Source organism: Macaca nemestrina, chromosome 14, assembly GCF_043159975.1.
Source record: "Macaca nemestrina isolate mMacNem1 chromosome 14, mMacNem.hap1, whole genome shotgun sequence".
Taxonomy (NCBI): Eukaryota; Metazoa; Chordata; class Mammalia; order Primates; family Cercopithecidae; genus Macaca; species Macaca nemestrina.
Window position 1 is genome coordinate 68,953,707 of NC_092138.1, and position 24,153 is coordinate 68,977,859.

The following is a 24,153-nucleotide window of genomic DNA, read 5'->3' on the forward strand; positions in this document are numbered from 1 at the left end:
TGGATTCTGGATGGTTCCCACCATCTCCTCAATGGTAAGAGCAGCTCACTGTGCCTAAACGGGTTGTGCAAACAACATGGTTTATGCTGAACACTGCCTTCCTTCTGGGAGTCTGGAATTTTGTTATGTAGTAGGCAGACGGTGTCGACATAGCCATCCCCCAACTAAACTCCCTGGGCATGGCATCTCTAATGTGCTTCCCTGGGCAGCATTGCACACATGTGGTCGCTACTCATTGCTGGGGGAATTAAGCGTGTTCTGTGCACCTCTGCTGTGATAGGGCTATCAGAAGCTGGCACCTGGTTTCCCCTGGACTTCGCCTCCCCATGTGCCTTTTCCTTTGCTGATGCTGCTGTGTATTCTTTCAGTGTAATAAGTCATAGCTGCGAGTATGACTGCACGCTGAGCCCTGAGAGTCCTAGTGAATCACTGAACTTGGGGGTTGTCTTAGAGACTCTCAATGCTGCATCCCATTGCTGTCTGGTGTAGAGAACTGACTAACCACCTTGTCTTTGGGAGCGTTCCTGCCTACAATCACCAGACACCTACTGCCAGGGCTCCACAGTCAGTCCCCGTATTGAGTGTTAGTCCAGCTTAAGCTTCTGGGATTTAAACCCATTGCTGCCCCAGAGCCCTCAGGTTAAACTCCAAATTCTTAGCAGGCAGGGTGTAGCCCCCTCCACCCTACCTCTTCTGATATTCCTCAAGCCATCCTGCACTGCTCAGTCTTTCCCCTCACATCACACTGGCTCATGCTGCCAGGTCTGACACTTGCTGTTTCCTCCACCCAAAATGCCATTCCTTGTTCAGTGTTCTTCAGAACTTCTCATGCATCCTCTGAAATCCAAACTTGTGAGCCAGTTCCTCCGAGAAGCCTACTGAGACCTTGCAGGGAGGTCCTGACCACTTCCTCCTCATGACTTCTGCCTTCAAGCATGTTTCTGCTCTGCTGGTCACACAGAGATGACATCTATCTGATTACCTGTCTGCCTCTCCCACTAGATGAGGCTACTGGGAGGCAGGGCCTGCTGTGCCCACCTTTAAATCTCTGGAGCCAAGAGGAGACAATCAGGCTGGATGCGCCAGTTTAGGAGGTTGTAAACTCTTTGTCACCACAGATGTGCAAGTTGAGCCCAAGCAAGCAAAATAAAGGAAGACGACAGAGAGAACTGGAGCATTTGATAGCAAAAGAGGCTGAGTTCATGGCCTCAGCTGTTCCTTCTACATGCTGTCTGACAGGTAGTGAGCTCCCCATCACTCCACATATTCAAGCAAAGCTTGGAAGACCCCCCCGCCCCGGCTTCTCCCCCTCCATCAGAATGCTGCAGGGGCATTTCCTGCACTGAGGGAGGTTTCATTTAATGACATCCCAGGTGCCTCCCTTCTATGTGGCTCTATGATGCCGAATAAACTAGAAGGTTTCATCTGAAGGGTTCTAATGATTCTGTTTTTCAATATGTTACCACCAATACAAGTCTCTACTGATTCATCAACACCAACCAGCTACTTCACTTTTTCTCCTAAAGTCTTACATGTGTTTATTTTTCTGATTTAACATCTTTCTTTTTCTCCCCTTAGCCATCAAGTACTCAGCCCCCTCTGCAAACTGCCTTGAACATAATACATCCATGGGGGAAGACAAACTTTAGGCAGGCAGCGCCCATCTCAGTCTCAGCTATGAAAAAGGAAAAAGAAATAAGAGCAAATCTCCAAATGGAAGGAAGCATCTATGCCCAGAACAATTCTGCTCAGCCGCTTGCTCCATTGATTTCATGAAGCATGCCTGGCCGGGTGAAGGGCTTTCAATGCCCTTCTGGGGATCAGCATGAAAATGGACACACAACCTCTGCTGGCAGGCCTGCTCTGACAGATGATGGACGGGAGGACGGGACTGCCGTGCTCCGGGTCTCCTTGTTGCCACAGATTCATGTGGGCTTCAGGCCAACTAGTCAGAGGGAGAAGCAAGCTCTGGTGGCTGACTGAACACAGGGGCAAGTCACTCTCCTGCTGTCCAGAAGTTTCTTCAAGGGCCTTTTATTTCATTCTGACTGCTCATTCCAGGTGATCAATAGTGAGAAGGAGGGAAGAAACTCCCAGAGTGCCCCAAAGCAAGACCCAGACCACTGTGAGGTATGAGGTGGGAGAGGTGAGAGGCCTGAGGTCTCCAGGGCCCGTCTTGTCTTCTGGGGCAGGGGCGACAGATAAATCCTGAAGTTATAAGACTTTGAAGAGCAGCCTCTAGAAACAGCTCCCAAAACCCCCATCTTGCTCAGGGTGTTTTGGGTAAGACCTGTACAGAAAAATCTTCTCTGGAGTTTAGAGTATAGCAGAGCCTTTCTGGGGAAATGGTGCAGGGGGCAAAGGTGACTCAGGACCTGCAGGAGCACTTTGGAACCCAAGTCAGGGCCTAGGGGGCATCTTAGGAGCCTTGGGGCAAATCAGAGAGAGGTTCCCCCTCTGGGAGGAGAAATTTCTGAAAGGCATCCCCTCTGGGCCCTTTCTGAACGACTCCACTCCTCAAGGCCCTCAAAGCCAACAGACTCCAAGAACTTGGCTCAAAGAGCCGATCACAGGCCAAAATTCAGCTCCTGCCCCTGATGCCAACACCCTTGTGTAGTGCAGAAAGTGCACAACTGCCCTTAGCAGCCTTGGCTCGGGCCACAGAACAGTGCAGAATGAGGAAGAGGCCTTTCTTCCTGTTCCCCCACAACCCCAGAAGGAGCCTCAGGACTGGAGGTTGGGGAGGTTTTGGAAGAGCAGCATTCTCAGATGGGTGGTGGCAGGCGGGGGTGGGGCGTGGTGGGGAGGGGGCTGCTATGTGCCTTCATGCAGCTCTGTGGACAGAAGACATGGACGAGTGGGCATCAGGGTCAGAGAGGAAGGTCTGAGAGGCTACACCGTGTGATTGCAGCTGCTGAGAATTCTGTGGGCAAGTATGGTGTATCGTTTAGGACTTCCAGAAATAACTGGAGCTCACTCAGAGGGGTCCCTTATTTTAAGTCTTCCCTGATTTGTCCCTTGCTTCTGGGCCTTACCCACTCCCCTAGGCCTGTCTCTGTCAGTGTACACAACATAGTAAATGGGAACTGTTTGTTTACTTAGGTTTTCAATCTACACTGCCAGCTCCCCAAGGACATTATCTGTGTCTAGTAGGTGCCTGGGAATGTTATCATATGAATGAATGAATTGTGGGAACAAGAGTGCTGAGCAGAGCCAAAGGTTGGAGTGGCCCACATGTGGGCTGTCTGGAAGGGAGACCATCATCTACGTATTGACTCAGGAGTCCGGGGAGTCCCTGGTTCCCCACTCAGCCCCTTCCACTGGAAGGCAGTTGGGGGTGGGGAGGCCACTGTCATCAAGCGGGCATCTGCACCCCATCCAGGACTCCAGCTGGCCCAATCAGGCCCTGTGACAGCCAGTCCCTGGGCCCTCTCCCCGAGCTGGTCTGGACCTACCAGGCAAGGCCACCACCAAACCCTGTGGGTGTCTCCTGGCCCAGCCTTCCTGCTGCCTTCTGAAATCACCAAGCACATTACCATGGCCAGCCATGAGAGCCCACCTGCAGAAACAGCCCCAAACCCACGTTATTACATTGCTTTACTTCTCAACTGCCTCAAAAAGAAATCCCCACGCAACAACAACAAAAAAAAACCCCACAGATTTATGGCCTTTTCACTAAAAATGTTTCATTAATTCCTACCAGACTTGAATTTACTGGGAGGCCAAGTAGTGTTCCGAGGCAGCCTTTACCTTTCTAGTTAGAATTAGAAAATTCCAGTACCTCTAGGAGGGCAGGAAGAGGACATCACACTCCCCAGTCCAGTGTCTAGGCCTCCCCTGCCCCATCCCTGCCCAGCTGCCACCCATCTGAGCAGGGTGAAGGGGCTGAAGGGGTGCTTCAGGACTCAAACCCCACCCTGCCAGCTGTGAGAGAACCGCCCTGCTTCCCAAGTTTCGAGGGTGGGGGCCACACTCGGTGTCTTCTACCCCAGGAGCTCCTTCCCTCCCATAGCTGGGTCCCAGGAGACCAGGCTTCTGGTGCTTCCATTTATCTTACACAACCAGTCTCCAAGAGACAACACAAAAAGAAAGCATCAGGTACTAATCTTATCTCTGCTCTTCCAAGTGTGGTCTGGGGATGTGGCATCAGCATCCCCTGAGAGTGTGTCAGGAACGCACAGGCCCCCTTCTAGACCTGCTGCATTCCATCCGGACCCCCAGGTGGCTCAGTGCACACTGAGTAGCACCGTCTGTGCAAGCAGGAGCTGGGATGGGGGCCACCCTTGGCAGGGGGAGGAGGGTTGGGACAGATAGGAACTGGAAGGAGACAGGGAGGGCCTCTGGGATGCTGGTAAGGCCCTGCTCCTTGATATGGATCCTGGATTCACAGTTGAGTTCAGTTTGTGAAAATTCACCGAGTGCCACGCTTATAATATACATTTTTTTTTTAGTGGAAAAATAGATAAAAGAGTTGGGGCGGTCAGCAAGCAGAGGCAGCTGGGAGGAGCTAAAGCTGAGCCACGCTCTTCTGAGCGTCCCTCAGGGCAGCCCTGGGCCGAACTGGCTTCTTAGGTCAGATTCCAACCACTACATGGCTGCAGCGTCCTCAGAGGTCCTGTCTGTGTCATTCTTACCTCCCTTGCTGCCCTCCCCAAAGCCCCTTTTGGCACTCAAGGTGGCAGAGGCAGCCACCAGCTTGGCTTTGACTTAGGCAGGACCCAAGTCTGTTCCCGCCCCAGTTTTGGTAGAGCAAGGCCACAGAAAACCAGAGGTTGCCACGGGTACCCACACCAAACCGGCCAGCATCAACTGGTTTTCCCAGCCTCTTCTTTTTTCTTTTTAGACAGGGTCTCCCCCTGTCGCCCAGGCTGGAGTACAGTGGTGCAATTTGGCTCACTGCAACCTCTGCTTCCTGGGTTCAGGTGATTCTCCTGCCTCAGCCTCCCGAGTAGCTGGGACTATAGGCACCTGCCACCATGCCCGGCTAATCTTTGTATTTTTAGCAGAGATGGGATTTTACTATGTTGGCCAGGCTGGCCTTGAACTCCTGACCTGGTGATCTACCCACCTCAGTCTCCCAAAGTGCTGGGATTACAGGCATGAGCCACCGCGCCTGGCCTCCCAGCCTCTTCATCCCACGTTTGCGCTGCTTTATCAGTGTCTGTCTTAATGGTATCCAGAGGTGAACACAATTATCCAGACAGTCCCATCACTCGTTCATACATAATGATAATGGCTCAGATGTATGAAGTCTTACTGTGCGGCAGGCACTAGGTGCTTTACATACATGATCTCATTTGATCCTCACAACCCTATTACTATCATCCCCATTTTACAGAAGAGGAAACTGAGGTTCAGAGATGTTAAATAAGGTAAACAAAGTCACACATTAGGAGGTAGTGCCGCTGGGATTTGAATACAGTCAGTCCCACAGCAGAACCTCTCTCTTTGGTGCTCCTCCAATATACTCTGCAGAGCCATCGAAATGAAATAACAGACTCAAACCACTGAATTGTACACATTAAAAGGGCAAAACTTATGGTATGTGGATTATATCTCAATTTAAAAGAATCTGAGACAAAAATTTTGGTAATATTGGCTGGGATAAGTGGTTACCACATCCCTAATAACTTAGTTGACTTTTTTTTTTTTTTCCTGGTATAAGCCTGCTAATAAAAAATCTGAATATTATTGTTTTCTAATGAAACATCTCAGTCATCTTTGTGGTCCAACAGAGCTCGTTTTAAACTTCTTCCCTGCTGCCTAGCAGTGTGTGACAGGGCGTCAGTCTTCTGTTCCGTCAGGTGCGGACAGTGAACTTGGCCTTGTCAGGTGGTCTTGAAGGAAAGGCTGCCCCCGGCTGAAAGCTGGCCTTGGTGAATCACAGGGGCTGAGGGCACAGACTCGGGGAGTTAACAGGAAGCTATTGACTAACCCACGCCCAGGAATGCTTCTGAGAGCCCAGGAAGCTGTGTGAGGCCCACGCTGGGATCTAAGGTCCACCTGGAGCCTCCTCATCCTGTCTGCAAAGTCCCTTCTTACTCCTCCCACACTCGAGCTGGGCTTTCTGCCTCAGATCCACAAGGAAGGCAAGTGCTTTTTCTCTTCCCCACCTGCTGGGCTCCTTGTCTGGGAGGACAGGGGCTGGGATCCCAGAGCCAGGTCAGCTCAGCTGCAGGGGTCCATCCCTTCTCCCTGGCACTGGGGCCCTGGCCCACACCCAGCACCGTCCTTGCAGACAGCTCCATGTCCACAGGGGCCACGTTGCTATGGTGACTCCACTACCCACACAGTGTCCAGGGAGACAGCACGGGGTATCGCTGGAGCTGCTCTCAAGACTTGCAGAAACCAGCAGTGACAGGCTGGGAAGATTCTGGAAAGGGTCAGAGGGAGTGGGGGATGGGAACTAAGAGAAACTGCGTCCCTAGCAGTAGCACTGTGTGTGTGTGTGTGAGAGTGTGTGTGCACTCACTCACACACGCACCCACCCTTGTCTGAGCAGAGGTGTAGCCCCTAGAGAGGCCTAATCTTGTGACTATGATAGGTTTCTGCCTGAGGTGGTGTTCATGGTTTCTCACTGTGTTAGGCTGCTACATTGAAATCTAAAAGGGAGAAAAAAGCAGCATGTATATGGCAACAGAGCAGACAGAACTGTGACTTCGGCTGCACCATGTCTGAACCGGGCCTCATGGTCTACCTTGTCCCCTGTCCTTTAAGGTTTATAGAACCCAGTGTGGGACACCAGGAAATTACACTGTGACGAGGATGCAAGGTGACAAGCTGTGATGCCTGTCCCTCCTCCTACATCCCTCCATGTAGCACTCTCCCTGAGTTCCAGGCGGCTTTTCTGAATCGTCTTGTTTAACCCACACTGCAATTCTGCAGAGGGAAAACTGTTACGCTCATTTTACAGATGAGAAAACTGAGGTTAAGTCACTTGCTGCAGTCAGGAGCTAGTAAGTGGAGGAGGTGGCAGTCGAGTGCAGGCTGTTGTTGGAAGATCCGTGATCACTACACCACACGGGCCTACTTCTCCTTGCAGCTCCCTGCTTGGTGGGAGTTTGCTGGGAGCAGCCTTCTAGGTCCGAAGAACAGAATCCACGGCACCAAGTGAAATGAAGGAGCTGCCCACCCTGGAATAGCAGGTGGAATACAATCCAAATTGTACCCATCGGGGACTGATACTTAGGCTCTAAATTCAAGAGCTTTCACTTCCTCTTCCTGGGCAATATTGAGAATTAGTAAATAAATGGCCCCAGCCCTAACTCATGTACACATCTGTGCTGACCCAATTCGATCCAGGGTAGATAATCTATGCCTTTTCCCCACAGTCATGCGTGTGGACTCCCCTTTACAGAGCTTCTAAGACAGCCTTGACTGCAAATAAATTAATTCTCAGGGGCGGCGAGAACTGGGCCCCAGCATCTTTTTGGGCCCTCATCTTCAGAGCCAATGCTGATTTGTAAAGCGCTTTATGATTTATTCATACCAGCCTTCCCCGGCTTCCCAGGACAACCTTCCCCTCACACAAATGAGCGTGACTCCCAGAATAGAATGTCAGGCTTCATTAAAAAGAAAAGCCCTGGGTATGGGGGATGTCCGTGCTTTTGCTCCCCAGCCTGCATCACCCCATGGTTGTCGAATTCAGGTCAAACTTGAGAAAGCACCTGTGCTTTCATAGCCTTTGGCTTGTGAACAAGGTGAGATGTCAGGAACTTCTTTCTGGGAAGGAGAGAGCTTCTGAAGGCTGGGCAGCCCTTGATGTCTGCTGCAGGAGTCTCTGCAGTGAAGACTAAAACTCAGGCCTGCTGGAGGCATTCCCAGGTGGCCAATAGCAAGTGATGAGGAGATGGGCAGAGTGGCCCCCGGGAGGGACTGGGGTCGTGGTAGAACGAGGGTAGGATTTTGCTCCACTGGTTCTCAGCTGGGGGAGCGAGGCAAGCCCCTCGCCTCTCAGGGATGCCACTGAGAAAATGGAGTTGCCAAACTTGCCCACAGTATCTTTTTTTTTTTTTTTTTTTTTTTTTTGAGATGGAGTCTTGCTCTGTCACCCAGGCTGGAGTGCAGTGGCGCAATCTCAACTCACTGCAACCTCTGCCTCCCGGGTTCAAACGATTTTCCTGCTTCAGCCTCCCGAGTAGCTGGGACTACAGGCGTGCACTACCATGCCCAGTGAATTTTTGTATTTTTAAGTAGAGACGGGGTTTGCCATGTTGGCCAGGTTGGTCTTGAACTCCTGGCCTCAGGTGATCTACCCGCCTCGGCCTCCCAAAGTGCTAGGATTATAGGCATGAGCCACTGCACCCGGCCCCAGTACCATTTCCATTACTGTAATCATGATAGCGTCCTAAAACTTGGGGAGGAAGCCTAAGCACAGATGGAAGAGAGAAATCCTCACTTTCCTCATTCAACCTCATCAGGGTCCCTCAGGAGCAACCTTTTATTCAGGCCTCACCACTGCCCAGGAAAGCTGACCATAAATAAATTGTATGCTCATGAAATTGTTAGGCATCTCAGGGCATAAAAGTCATGCTGATGTAGGAATATCAGAGACTCAGTGGTCTTCACACTTCCACCAAAACTAGCAAGACTTCCATGTGCTTTGGTCATCATTCTCATGCCAGAAAGCCACACTCTTTTTTTTTTTTGAGATGGAGTTTTGCTCTTGTGGCCCAGGCTGGAGTGCCATGGCATGATCTCGGCTCACTGCAACCCCTGCCTCCTGGGTTCAAGCGATTCTCCTGCCTCAGCTTCCTGAGTAGCTGGGATTACAGGCATGCACCATCCCACCTGGCTAATTTTGTATTTTTAGTAGAGACAGGGTTTCTCCATGTTGGTCAGGTTGGTCTTGAACTCCTGGCCTTGGGTAGTCTGCCTGCCTTGCCCTCCCAAAGTGCTGGGATTATAGGTGTGAACCACTGCACCCGGCCCCAGAAGGCTGTATTCTTTAGAGAACAACCCCACTGAACCATACCCACAAGGACTTTTGAGCATCTCAGCTTCTTTGTAAGCTGACTCCAGGCACAGTGAAGCCAGGGACTTGCATCTTTTGTATTCACTTTCTTCACTCCCAGAAGGGCAGAATAATGGGAATTATGGGAAGGCCACACTCTTTTGGTCTTTTGGTGGGAATGAGCCAGTTCCAGGCTTGGAGTGAAAAACTCTTGAGTGGGAAGAATGAACCAAGTGACCCTGGAGCACTGGGGTTTGATGGCCATGGAGGTCCCTCCAGGAAAGGAGAGGGGCCTGAGCACACCAGTGACCTCACTACCCCCTCAGTTACTGGGGACTCGACCACACACTTCTCAAGGCACTGCCCAATTGAGGATAAAGTCAGTGTATCTGTGGACCTCTCCCTGGCTAGACAGCTCATGCTCACACTGAAGTTACTGGTAACAGGAACGATTTCTTGATGATGTGTAACAGTCAGTCCGGTTTAATCATTTGCAGAAATCCGGGGAGCAAAATCCCCTAGACCGTAAGATCTCAGGGGGCTTCCCTCCACGTGCTGTCCCAGAGCAGAGGGACTGGCCCAGATCAGTCCTCAAATTCTGGGGTGTGAGTGGGGACTTGCAGCACATTTAAGGGGTCCTTCACTTAAGTGTCCCTCACTGCTAGTCTTCAGCCCTTATTATCCAGCAGTGGGCACACTGAGGCTTGTGAACAACAAATGCAGCCTAAAGAAGGCTGCTTTGCCAAAAAGGGCCCACAGTGCTCTCAACGTCTTGAAAGAAAACAGCACCAACAAAGGAGTGGCTTTTGGATTAATCCACTCAGCACCGATCTTTTGACCATCCCCTTCAGCTCTGGTCTTCTAGGCAGGGGACTGGATGAATTACTGCATCTGGGACTCCAAAGAGACCCAACTGGCTAACCCCATTTGGACAGATCTTAGTCAATGTCCAGAAATAAATCCCAACTGGTTACTTCATTCTTAAAAAGTAAGTTCATGATATTTTCAACTGAGAGTTAGTTCCATACAACTATTAAGTGATTGCTAATACATAACCCCCTTTAAAAAAATTACTAGGGAGGCAGAGGCAGGTGGATCACCTGAGGTCAGGAGTTTGAGACCAGCCTGACTAACATGGAGAAACCCTGTCTCTATTAAAAATATAAAATTAACTGGGCATGGTGGCGGATGCCAGTAATCCCAGCTACTTGGGAGGCTGAGGCAGGAGAATCGCTTGAACCCAGGAGGCGGAAGTTGCAGTGAGCCCAGATCGCACCATTGCCCTCCAGCCTGGGCGACAAGAGCGAAACTCCGTCTCAAAACAAAAAACAAAAAACAAACAAAAAAAACTAAAAGGCATTTCTTTGGGCATTAAAATTTTTAACATGTTAATTAACTTTAAAAATAATCTTTCTAAAATATAGTAAATAAATTACACTGCTTTGTACTTCATTAAATATATATATATCTCTCACAGGGATGATACAGCCCCCTTGGGGGCAACTGTTGGTTCTTGAATGTGAAGAAACATTAATCTTTTTTATGTATAAACCATATATATATATATAAAGTACACAAACAGATATACATTATATTTCCGGTATTAAACTTTCATAAGAGGAATTGTTAGGAAAGAATGTCTAAAAATGCTCCTTAGGGGAACAATAAGGAAAAAACCATTCAAGAAAACACCATTAAATAGAAAATAACAATTATAGCTTTTACCATATAACTCAAAGTCAGACATACTAAGATCTATCATCATATTCTATGATGGTTTTTGAGGTAGAGGGGAGGATCTGTTCCTTCTTAAACGATCCTGACCCTGACTCTTACCCTTGGTGCTGATGCTTTCCTGGATGATAACTTTTTTCCCTCCTTTTCTGTGTTACTCTGTCATTTCTCAGTGGGCTCTCTTCTAACGGTGGCCTGGTAAGTCCATTATCTTTTTTTTTAAGACAGGGTCTTTCTCTGTTTCCCAGGCTGGATCACAGTGACGAGATCACAACTCACTGCAACCTTGATCTTTGGGCTCAAGCAATCCTCCCTCCTCAGCCTCCTGAGAAGATGGGACTACAGGTGTACACCAGCATGCCTGGCTAATTTTTTTGTATTTTTTGTAGAGACAGGGTTTCACCATGTTGCCCAGGCTGGAAGTCCATTATCTTAACTTTACAGGCAGTACTTATACCCAATGCCGGCCTGACAGTAACATCGTTCTTCCCTGTTGAGTTGAAGAACTACTAAATGGGTTGTTTCCTGCCTGTTCATGTATTTTCATGTATTTCTGGGTTTGCATCTGTGTTTTTGATGACTGAGGTCACCTAGGAAACTTTCTGTCATATGCCACTGGCTTATGCAGAATGACTTACGGTGCAAAGTGTTTCAAAAGTCTTTTCAGAGACAAAGGATCCATCCAGGCCAAAGAGAAATATGGACGCATAGGAGAGCATCCCTCCAAGGATGATAAGGTTGTTCATGTACGGACTTGACATCTTTATCAGCCTGACAAGAGAAAGAGACAATAGATTTAACACAACTGTTAATTTAGTTATTCCTTCAACAGGTATTTTCCAAATGCCTGCTAGATATATTTTGTTCCTCAGGCTAGAGGGGAAAGAGAGAAACGGTAAGGTGCCATGGGGCCCCAGGGGACACACATCAGCATGAAGGCCCAAATTTCTAGTCAGATTTTCCCCAGCACCCAGGTGCTCACCCTGGAACCTTCCCCTTACAGAGAAATAACGAAAAGCTCTGTTTCCTCTACCCCTCTCCCCACCTACTGTCTGTCCTTCACTAAAAGGCCTCAGACAACGATATATTTCTAATTGTTGATTTCCCTGTCTTTGTCAAATTCACCCATTACTTCCCCAGGGACAGCTTGTCACATCAGCTTCTTCATCCATTAATTTTCAGTTTAAACAAAAGCATTAAGTCGACAGGTTTTTTTTTTTTTTTTTTTTTTTTTTTTTTTTTTTTGGCTGGGGCTGAGAACTCCTGTCAAATCTAGAGAATGTGACATGTAACTTCAGCCACGTTCCCCACAGTGAGGAGAAAGTCCCACACCACACTCCCCAGCCTTGAGTGAACTGTGTCAAGGAGGCCTAACTGTGAGTCTGAGGGCTGCTTAGGAAAGCTCACACTGTTCCGTGCACAAAGACAGCCACACATGTGGGCAGGACCACCTTTCCAGTCAGCGGGTGACAGAGGTAGACACCAGAGTCCCCACCCCCCCCCACTACCCTTGTCCTCACTAGGCTGCGGTGGGGAGCAGGGAGCATTCTTTATACTTCCAGACTCTGCATCTTTCTCTGTCATTTCCTCCTGGAACCCTGTGGTGACCCCCAGCTGCCCAGCAAGACAGGGTCATCAGTGGGCTGGTAGGTACCTGGCTCCCCCAGCACAATCAGCTCAGAAGGGCTTCAGGTTTCAGGCACCCTGTGGTTGAGGGGCTCTTTTGCAGACTGTAATTACGACCAATTGTTCCCCAACACTTTTTCCTTTGCATTCTGCAATTCTGTTAACCCTTCACATTTTAAACATGCAGTATGTCAAAGGGAGAGGGAAATAAGAAGCCTGCTGCTCTTCCTCTGTGGATGGCACCCTGGCTTTCAAGTTGGGAGCACGGGGTCCAGGGCTTAGACTTGGCCACTCCATAAAAGTGACACCTTGCCAAGTCACTTAGCCTGGCTGAATTTCCTCACCTGTACATGAGATAACTGATCCTGTTAACTAGGACACACATGATGTTGAGATGACGCTGGGTCCCTGGAGGTCCTTTTGTACACCATCAACTACTTAGGTGCCTCCATTCTTATTCCTACAGCAGTCAGGGGAGGGGAGAGCTGGGGGTTGGGGCAGGCTTCCCAGAGGAGGTGGGCCTTATAGGACGGATTTAGGAAGAGAGAAGTAGGGGGAGGGATTGGGAACCATAGCAATATTTATTTTCTATCTTTCTGCAGATTTTAAAATAGCCAAGCCAGTTAAAAAACAAAACAAAAACTTCACCTGGATGCCGGCCTGTTTGAAAGAGTGATGGTAACTTTCCCCCAGGAGGCCAAGAGGGGGTAGTTAAGGAATTCAATGAGTTTAGTCTTATAATGGGGCAACTTGCTGTCCTGATGGGACTTCTTGAGGCATCTGGGGTGTCAATCTAACTTTGAGAGCTGATTATGTGCCCAGGCCTGTGCCAAGTGCTAAGAGGTATGCTCAGCATTTAAGCTTTGTATGGAGTGGGCAAATATTGCCTCACTTTTTTTTTGGGCCAGTAGATGTGCTATTTGTTGTAAGTAACATAAAATAACAGGAGAAGAAAACTCTTTTCTGTTTTTCAGGAAATAGGTTTGACCTAAGCAATTGCTATCAAAAAAAGCCAAACAACAACAAAATAACCCTGGACACAGTAGCTCATGCCTCTAATTCCAGCAACTTGGGAGGCTGAGGCAGGAGGATCACTTGAGGCCAGGAATTTGAGAAAAACCTAGGCAGCATAGTGAGACTCTGACTCTAAAAAAATAAATAAATAAAATAAATAAATAAATAAATAAATTAAAAAGCCAAGCACACACACACAAAACTCTAGAGCCACCAAATTCCTTCTTTGCAAGCAGGGAGAAACTAAAAAATCTCATAAACCAAAAAACCTGTTTTCTTCAGAATCAGGCTTGTTCCCGACAGCCCACGAGTTCCTGCAGTGTAGCTTCTGGGCACCATGGCAGAGCCACGGAACCATGTAGGTGGTCACGGTGGCTGTCCCCATGATGGCCCACGCTCTGCACCCCTGCTCATTCCACCAAAAGGCTTGGGGCTGGGTTAAGGGATTTGCTATGGACACCAAAGAAGCAAAACGCACTTGGTGAAAACCACCGCCTGGAGTGGCGGCCAGTTCTACCCACGACTGACCGGAATAACTCAGTCAGCTTCTGTCCTCTGGAGAATTAAGGGCATGTGGTGGGGAAAAGAAATTAAGACAAGAAACCAAGGAGACAGTCTGCCACGAGTGGACAGCAGCACTCCGTCGCTGAACTTCAGGGCTCTTCTCTGTGATATGAGGAGTTATCTGGAGGGCCATACGGGATGATGGAAGGGAGGGCTTCCTGGCCATAATGAACTAACTGTACCAAAGGAAATCCATTTCACCGGACTTTGTGACCTCCTTCAGTGGTGATTCCCAGCGATGCTAGGGGATAGGGGCAAAGAAGTTTGGGGAATTCTGTCTTCTCTATCTCTCCTCCTGGACCTCCACAAAGTACAGGAGTAGATCCAAAGCTCTGAGAAGGCCCATGGATTTGGACTCTTCGATTTTATTTAACTTCCTCAAACTTCTTTGACTACACTCCTGTGCAACTACCAGCAGCCCTGCCTCTGTGTGTGTGTGCTCGCATGCGCCTACTCACACACATGTAACACCTACAACATCCCAGCAACTGAGTAACACTTTGGGAAACTCTGCCCTGCAGACTTCTGTGGCCCCGGGGAATCTGTCATGTGGCACTCCTATACTGTGTCCACAGGCTTGTCAGTTCAGAAAGTGGCATCGCAGAGGAGGACCAGTCTGGCTTACTTCTGATTCCGGTTCTTGATGTTGAAGAAGAGAAAAGCACTGGCCATGATCATCCCGAGGATGGTGAGGGCAGAGAGGATGCTGTAGAGAGGTAGGGAGATCTTCCGCAGCTGCTCCAGGATGATGGTCTTGTCTTTTGGTGGTTCGGATCCTAGAGGATCAAGAGAAGACATCAGTGAGACCCAGTGCAAGTAATTCCCCGAGAACACCTTTGCCTTAGTGTCCCTGACATCCAGCCAGGCCCTGTGCACAAACTCTACACAAGGCACATCCATCTACTGGGTGAGGCAGATCCGGCGGTTGGCCAGTCTGCCCAACAGGGAGCCTGAGCCAGGACTTATTTCTTTCTCTAAATAGAATCAATAAAGGATTTGTGATGCATTTAATAGCCATTAGAAGACTAGAATTTGATTTGGTCTAATTACACTGTTGAAAAACTATCACCATTTATTCCCCAAGGTAACAACGGCCTGGAAGCACAGGGCTGGGTGATGTGAGTGGGCACCACCGGGTGCCTTTGGGGATGAAGAACTTGGCTTTGGCCTCAAGATCTCTGCTCCTAAACATACACAATAAATGATCCCTCCTCGACGGGATGGACACCTTGCCTGTTGGTTCCATGGTGACACATACGTGTTTTGGCTGTGGAATTTCTGCTTGAATGTCATTGTTTTTTAAAAGCTCTATCTGGCTTTCTGTTTCCATAAGACTGAGTAACTGCGGGAGGCAGAGGCTACCTTCCTCTCCCTGCTGTGCCAGAACTGGCCTGGAACTGTGGGATTCCATTTCTCTCTGTGACTGCAGAGGTGCGCTGCTCATTCTTCAAGAGCACCGGGAACCTGGGGGAACCCTGAGGGTTTCAGAGCAAATCCATCTTCCAGTCCTGTTTTAGTTTTAGCAGGCATAGGCTGGTTTGGGATGAGGGATTCAGGGACTCCCCCAGCTTCCTGCAAATCCCTCTTTCTTAGCTGCTATTTTAGGTCAGGTTTCTGCTGTGGAATTGTGAAACTTCAGGGCTTTTCTCTCCAGTAGGGGTATGTGGAATCAGCCGGATGTTACAAAGTAGCCAAGCCTGGGAATCTGGGAGCCCCACCAGGGTCCCAGTTATGCCTCTCTTCTTGGGAGACAAGCAGGAAAGGGGCAGATGTGGCAGCAGGGAGTGAGAACTCCCCGGACGGTCTGTGTTTAAAATACTGCTAGCAAGTTCAAATGGGTTTAGAAATATTCAGTGGCTTTGGCTGAGCGCGGTGGCTCATGCCTGTAATCCCAGCACTTTGGGAGGCAAGGCGGGTGGATCACTTGAGGTCAGGAGTTCAAGACCAGCCTGGCCTGTCTCTACCAAAACCCTGTCTCTACCAAAAATACAAAAATAGCTGGGTGTGCTGGTGCACACCTGTAGTCTCAGCTACTCGGGAGGCTGAGGCAGGAAAATCACTTGAACCCAGGAGATGGAGGCTGCAGTGAGCCAAGATTATGCCACTGTACTCCAGCCTAAGTGACAGAGTGAGACTCCATCACACACACACACACACACACACACACACACACACACACACACACACACACACAAAAAAAAAAAAAAAAAAAAAAAAAAAAGAGAGAGAGAGAGAGCAAGGGAGAAACAGTCGGTGGATTAAGAGTTTGAACCATCTAAGAAATTTAGGGAAGTTGCCAGATTTGAAAACAGCGAGGAACCTGCTGACGTGGTTAATGTGAAACCTTAAGCAATTCCATGTAAAGTAACATTTATAAGAAAAGTGGCATCAAGGGCCAAAAGTCTGGGCTAAAGCAGACACAAGGAGATGGAGGTAACATCATTTCTTGCTTCCAGAAGTGAAAGCTCACCATCTGGAAGCTTCTTCCCCCTCTGTCCATCATCCTTCCCCAAACACCTGGCTCAGGTGCCTTCTGGCTACCAAATGCAAGAAGAGTCCTGGGGTGTCTGTGAGTTCCTGGCTGGAAACAAGCCCCCCTCTGGACACTGATAAAGAAGACTGAGGTTTGGTTCACAGGTGATATGATCACTACTGGGTTTGGGGCCCATTGTGTAGAAACAACTCCAGAAAATTGACAACAGACAAGAGAAAGTTGTCTCCTTCTTACTCCTTCTTCTCTTCTTGCAAAATGGTGGCTCTACAAGGGGTATCTTAAGACTTTGTGGACACCAAATGCTTGGTTTATCATGAGTATTAGTAACAGCAGAAGTCCTGAGTTTTCCTTCTTGCTTTTCATCTGGTCCATTCATTCATTATTCATCCATTCATTACCATTCACTCATTCATTCATCATTAATGATGATTAATCACAATTAATAATCAACTCCCAACTGTCAGGCTGGGACTGAGCACCAATGATACAAAGATGAAAAATACACTGTCCCTGCCTTCAGGGAACTTACACACTAGCCATAGGAAAAAAGAGAAAAGTACTAATAAGCAATCCTATTTATTGAATGCCTATGACAGTCTAAGCAAGATATAGAGATTTTCCCATTTGATCCACCCAACAGCCTCAAGCATAGTTAAGATTATTCCCATTTGACAGAGGGGGCAATGATTTTCTAGGTGTTACGTGGCTCTTACAGCTAGTAAGTGGCAGGATTTGAACTCAGATCTGCCTAACCCTGAAGCTTGTGCCCTAACCACTACACAAACTGCTGCCAGTGATGCTGGGGTCCAGGTGATGTGATAACATCAGACAGGACGCCTGAGCAGGGAGCAGAGTGCAGTCCCGCCTGACAGAGTCAGGAAATGCTACAGAAAGGAGGCGACAAAGGAGCCGAGTCTCGAAGGATGAGCAGAGGAGTTGGCTGTTGGCCAGGAAGCTGAGAAGGAAAGGGCATCCTGGGCAGAAGGCACAGCATGAGCCAAGGCCCAGTGGTGTTTCAGGACAGTTGAGGAACTGTAAGCAGTTCAGTTGGGGGGATCTGAGAGAGAAGACAGAGAAGGGAGGAAGGGTCCTTTTACGGAAGACTTGGGGCCACAGCTCAGAGTCTCAGAGTGAGGTCCCCTCTCTCTGAGCAGTGGGGACGTGCGAGGCTCTGAGCAGAGGTGGCGTCTTAAGCCTGCCATGACAGCAAGGGCACTTTGACTGCTGAGGGCAGAATGGACTTGAGGAGGGAAGGCTAGCAGAGCGGTGAGAAGCCTCACTGGGGGCTGGTGCAGGGGTCTGAGTGAGAGTGGAACTCAGGCCAGGTGTGGATAGAAGGCCTGGGCTCTGCCCTGAACTGCCTGGCCTCTGTGTTCAGAGGCTGATTATTCATGGTCTGGGTAGTGGGGAAGGTCTGAGAAGCAGGGAGTAGGCCTGGCACAGCCGCTTCCTGTGTTCTCTCGGCCTGGGGGCAGAGCCTGGGGCTGAAAGGCAGGGCCTGGGCATCACCAATGAAGACCTGGTACCCTCTGACTGTTGTTTAGCAACTGTCCTGGCTACTGGTCCCTGCCCCACCAAATTCGTGCTTTTCCTCTCCGTTGTGCTTTGTGTCTTTTATTTATTTAGTGCTTCAATCTTTTTTCCAATTTGCAAACCCAGAGTCCTTGTTCAGTAAACCCTGATCTCCCCAGTCCGAGAGCAGACAGGCCGATCTAGGGGACCAGGGCTCTGGTGGTTAGAACGGGCTGTGTGAATTTGGGGAGTCACCCTTGAGGTAATATGTGACGATATGTCTGGTGACAGCTCCCTCAGTTGGGATAGGGAGGCTCACCTGAGTGTGGAGACCACTCTGGTTCTCAGAGGCTGACTAGAGTTTTGCTTTGCAATGTTCTCAAGGCTGAATCCCTCAGATCCAGTGGAAACATAGGAACATGACAGAGTCTAATCAAAGGGTTTGTGGAAGAGCCTTCTCTGGTGCCCTTGCTTTCAAGAAGGAAAGTAAAAGCCCCTGGCACAGAAAGCCAATTTCTGCTGACCCAGTGGAATCAAAGTAACAATACCAGTGTGCTATGGATGTGGCAGCTTTCTCTATTGCTATTCAGTGACTAGATTGTTTGTCCATCCATCCATCCATCCATCCACTGTCCATCTGTCTACTCATCCACTTACCCTCCTACCCATCTATCTATCGGCTTACCCATGCATCCAACCATCCACTTGATCAATTCATCCAGCCATCTATCCAGCCATCTGTCTACCCATCTACCTGTCCATCTATCCACTCACCCACCCACCCACCCACCAACCTATGCATCTATCCATCCATCTGCCCATTCACACACCCATCCATGCATCCACCCTACCATCCATCCATCCATCCATCCATCCATCCATCCATCCATCCATCCATCCATCCATCCATCCATCCATCCACACACCCACCTATCCATCCATCCATCCATCCATCCATCCATCCATCCATCCATCCATCCATCCATCCACACACCCACCTATCCATCCATCCATCCATCCATCCATCCATCCATCCATCCATCCATCCATCCATCCATCCATTCACCCACCCACCCATCCACTTGATCAATTCATTTTGTCATCAGATACCACCAAGTCTCCAACATGCGTCAGACCTTGGCAGGTGCCAGGAATTTAAAGTCAAATAGGATCCAATCAGGGACTCATAGCTGAATCACCTAGTAATATCAATGTAAAGTGACAGTGGTCACAGGAGAGGCAGAGAAAAAAGACTGCAGAAGCAAAGAGAAGGGAGTCATTAGCTCAGTTGGATGGTAATGAAGGAAGACTGCACAAAAGAGGTGTCATTTGACCTGGTTGTAGGAGCTGAAGAGGAGTTCTCTAACAGAGGAGAAGAAATAATCTTCCAGGAAGAGCAGCAGATAGACAGGCCTTATTGCCAACCCAGTCAAACCCTTTGCCAGAGGAGAAGATAGACCTAAATTTAACAGGGCTACATTTAAAAAGAATTACCCCTGGCCATTCAATGGTTTAAACACCTCAGTGTGCACTTCATACAAACTCTAGTGACCCATTCCAGGTACTGGAGCCCGTACAAGTGATTGGAGCCCTGTGCTCAGTGATTGAGTGTATGTATTGAGGATGTACCCTTGACCCCAAAAAGCCAAGGATGCTGAACTTGCCCCTAACCCTTAGACAATGTCCAGGCTTGGGAGCAACTGGGCAGGCCCCCTCCTCTGAGAAGCCCAACTGCCTTACCTTGGAACCTGATGGTGTCATTGATGATCTCCAGTGTGTCGGCCACAGCGTTGTACTCTCCCACCTTCACCTCCCTGCTGTCTGTGGGGAGCAAGAGACAGTGACCAGTTAGATTGGGAGTCGGGTTTGTGTCTGGGTGCTCCTATTCCAGGCTCTTGCTCCCCTCACAGGCCCTGGGTATATTCTTGCAGGCTTCCCTTTCTCCAATGCCTCTTCTGGTTAGAATCACAAAACTTCTAACCTGATCTAGGCTGGAACATTCTCTCGTACTGTCTCTGTCTCATCAACTGGTTGTCCATCCTTTGCTTCACACCTCAAAGATGGGGAGCCCAGGCTCCCTACAACTGTACTCTATCTGGTATCAAGTTCTTCCTGGCCACTGAGCTGAACTGTCTTCCCATAACATTTCCCCTGCTCTACTGGCTCTGCCCTCTAGAACCACACAGATCACGTTTGCTCCATCTTCCCTAGGATAGGCCCAGATACTCGAAGACAAAGACAGGTCATTCTGCTGACATCACCCCCCAACTCCTCTTTACACAACAGCACTTCAATCTCCCCGCTCCTCCACCCCAACCCCTCCTTGGGCCACATTCCACAAAGTCAGTCTTTCTGTAGGGTGTAGACCCAAGGACTGACCAATGCACTTTAGGCATGATTTGGTCAGCAGCAAGTAGAGGGCACCATCCCCTCCCTCATTCTGGAGTTCACGTTGCTATTATATGCATCCTCAGGTAGAATTAATACCTTTCAGAAGCCACATTGCTCTGCTGTGTCATACTAAGCACAGTCTCCTACTGCCCTTGGCTCCTTGCACTTGTTCAGTGTGTTTTTAAACCCAAGTGATACATTCAAATTTACTCTCATCCTTCTTGCAGTTCTTGGTGGGTTTAGTTCATTGTTTTGGTCATCGTCAAGGATAAAGATGATGAGGACTGGCCCAGAGTGGTGGCAGAAGAAATGGAGAGGTAGATCAGATTTAAGTAAGGTTTCTTTTTTCCAGGTAAAATCAGGACAATTGAGCGATCAAATGGGAGATGAAAAAGAGGGGCACCAAGGTCATCCGAGGTTCTGGTGGGGATAAGGGGTTTCAGTTCCCATCCCTGGGTGGGGAACCCAGGAGAGGGGTCCAGATACAAGGGGAAGAATAACGAGTTCCATCTTGGATGTGCTGAGCGTGGGGTGCCTGTGGAGCATCAAGGCAGAGATGCTTTTGAGTCTAGAGCCAAGGGGAGAGGTATGGCTAGGGGGTGAGCTGGAGTCATTGGCATGGAAGCTGGGAATTAGAGTCGGAGGCAGGAATGAGACCCCCAGGGAAAGTGAGCCAAGTGAGAAGAGGAAAGGACCAAGTGCAGACTCTGGAGGAGCCCTGACCCCTGGGGTGGGCAGAGCAGAGACTGGGAAGGGGTGGCCAGGACGCAGGAGCAGGGTGCTGGGAGGGAGTGGGCACCTTGGAAGCCAAGGAAAGGCACACCTTCACCACTGGCTGCAGTGCCACATGCCACAGAGAGGCTGGGAGAAGCCCCTTGAGCAGGGTCTGAGGATCTGGCATCTGGGAGGATACTGGTGACCACAGATGAAGCAGATTCAGCGGAAGGTTGTGGTTAGAGGGATGGAACAAGGGGCAGTGAGTTTGAGGTCAGAGATAGGGCCCCCAGGGAAGAACAGGCTTGAGAAGGGTGGGGAGCAGGTAGGAAGGGCTGGGGGCATTGACCAAGCCTCTATAGTGTGCTGGATCAGTGCTATTTTATGTACATTTTCTTACCTAGCTAAAACAGTGTGTGGAGTAGGTGGTCTCAGTCCCACCTTAAAGACAAGGAGACGGAGGCTCAGACAGCTTGTGGCTTTGCCCAGGGCCCCAGTGGTAATAAGAATAGAGCCCAGACTCAAACCCTGGACATTTTCCATAGCCCATGCTCTTCCCTGACAGGGGGCTGCCTCAGTGGGATTCCTGAGAGGTGACAGTTTGTGCCAAGTGCCCACTCCATGGACCACCTGTGCCTCCTGAATGTGGGAAGCACAAAGAGAAGGATCATCCACCCATCCCCAGACGAAGGTCTCTGTGAAGTGCAGGTGGGAGCTGCAGACCCTGGCCAGCAAAATGCCTAGAGGTTACACAGGAATTCCAAGGCGTACCCTGAGGAAATGCCTCCTGGGGCTCTAGCTCTAAGTGAATTTCTTTGCAGAAATGCAGGTGCGCTGCTGGTCCCTTAGAAACATTCAGAAAACAGAACAGGGAATCCCCTGGGCCACACTTCTGCCTGTGTTCCTCTGACCGTGGGTGGTGGAAACGGGCTGTAAAAGTCACTTCCTTCTCCCCACAAGGGTCCCCGCCATTTAGGGGGCATCACACTGCGCAAGCGGCTGTCGCTTGCCTATGTCACCCGGCCCCTAAATGTCACATTAGCAGAATCTGCTGGGGGCTCCAGCATCCCTGCGCTGGCCTTTTGAAGTCCTGAGCCCTGCAGATGCCCCAATCAGGTCCTGCTGCTCAGAGGAGGCCCTGATTTATTTATTTGATGCACGGAGGCAGCGCATGAAATATGCAGGTTGATCAGAATCAATCAAGAGTGGGGAATGGTGTGGCTGGCACCCCACCGCACCCCGGCCACACAGCCTGCCCCTCTGACTCACACGCCCTGCTGTATGCACCGTCCCACGGCACTGAAATAATACTCAGCTTCCCACTGACCGTAATCATCATAATCTCTCCCTGGGGGCAGTGTTGGAGGCTCACAGGCGCTTCACAAGTTCCTGCATTTAATGCTCACGGCAAACCATGAATTGGGCATAATTCATCCTGGTCTAAAGAGGCAGGAGGAGCCTCAAATAGGTTAAGTACCCACTCAGAGCCACATGCTCAGCAGTGACCCAGCGGGCAACTGAACATGGGCCCCCTAGTTCTGAATTCAGCATACTTTTACCCCCATACTGAGCAGGGCTGCCAATCATTCAGCCCACATTTGTTGAGTGCCTACTGCGTGCAGGGCTCAGCTCACGGTCTTTCAAGATAAAGAATCTCTCAAAAGCAGCACTGCAGGTGGTGGGAAGTTAAAGTCATTCCCATGTCCTCGAGCCAGGTGGCCTTGGACATCCTGGATGCTGGAGAGATGTCTATACTAAATCCTCTAGTTTTATCATTTCATTCATTCATTCAACAAACATTACTAGACACCCATTATGTGCCAGGCTCTGTGCTAGGGGCCAGAGATATAGAGATTTTTTTTTTTTTTTAAATCACAACTGCAGACCTTGCATGACTGTATCTGTAAACTGGGAACTTTAGAATTGATAAGAGGGTTAAACACGAGAATATATGCCAAGTTCCTAGCTTGGAACCTAATTCATGGTAAGTGTCCAATAAACTATAGTTATTTTATTCATGATGAAAGTAACTGTGGGCTCTATGTGAGGTCCCCAAGCACTCTTCATATTTTCTTCCTGCCATCTGTTCCCCACCATGGTTCCTCCACTTGGGAGGTAGCTTTCCCTCCCTTTACCAAGTTAACCTGTCCAAGCCCTACCCGCCTCTTCCAGGAAGCCTTCCCTGAGTACTGTTCCTCCCATCCCAGTGTCCTAGTTGCCATGGACTCAGGGCTCCGTGCATGACAGCTCTTCATGTTGAAGCCATGTCCTATGTGCGTCCAGGGCTTCTGATTCCTGCTGGTCAGCCTTGCTTCTGTTGTCCCAGGCAGTATAAAGTCTCATCCCCTGCACTCTGCTCAGGGTGCCTCTTGGGTCTGCAGATGGAAGGACTGTGTCCCCTGTATTCACCCGCAGTCCAGCCAGGTGGTGACCATGATAGGCACACAGCCCTCTCAGCTCTTGGGCTTGTTGTTAACTCCTGTGCAAACAAGGTCAACCGGTCTATATTCAGTCTGTATCCAATCTTATTTGGGGTGTAATAACTGCCAGGGGTAGACTTGTCTTCTCACTTGGTTCTGGCTCCAAACTGGGGGAGCCAGAATGTGTCCTTTAGAATTTGATTGTTGTTGAAAATACGCACACTGAGACACAACGTATAACTCTGGGGGATGAAACAAAAGATGATCTTGGCTCAACAAAAATCAAAGATTCTATAAACGTACTTAATTATAGGACATCCCTCCCAAACTCAGGCATAGGAAAGAGCTAGGAGACAGGAGCCCAGAGCTGGTGCTGGCTTTGTGGTCACTCTGTGAGTAGCCCTGGGGAAGTCCCATCCCCCACCTGGGTCTTGCTAAGTGAGGGGGCTGCAAGGGAGATCTCTGTGGCCCCCAACTCCTGTTCAATGATTCTGCAACTGCTTGGAAAGGTCCTCCTCATTCCAAGCTAAAACCTGCTCCGTGTGACTTCCCCTCATGGGTCCTGGCTCTGTGCTGGGGCCCCAGGTCACTTTGGCTCCTGCTCCTGACTGTCCTTCGGACTTGGAACCTGGCGACCATGGGCCTCAACTCTACTCTTCCCCAGGATGAACAGCCATTTCTCAGGAAGTGATTTTTCACTTTCACCCCATCCTAATCTGCTTCCTCTCCCT

At 49.4% G+C, this 24,153-nt stretch overlaps 1 protein-coding gene across 1 annotated transcript in view; it reads right to left on the reverse strand.

The window, feature by feature from the left end:
- LOC105477203 (gamma-aminobutyric acid type B receptor subunit 2) overlaps nt 1-24,153 on the reverse strand; it is a 419,718-nt gene that overhangs the window by 88,176 nt on the left and 307,389 nt on the right. Inside the window, exons 9-11 of the mRNA XM_011733608.3 lie at nt 19,638-19,718; nt 14,517-14,667; nt 11,326-11,458 (exon numbers count right to left, since the gene is read on the reverse strand). Coding sequence (XP_011731910.1) covers nt 11,326-11,458; nt 14,517-14,667; nt 19,638-19,718 — 365 coding nt within the window. The remainder of the gene's footprint in view (nt 1-11,325; nt 11,459-14,516; nt 14,668-19,637; nt 19,719-24,153) is intronic.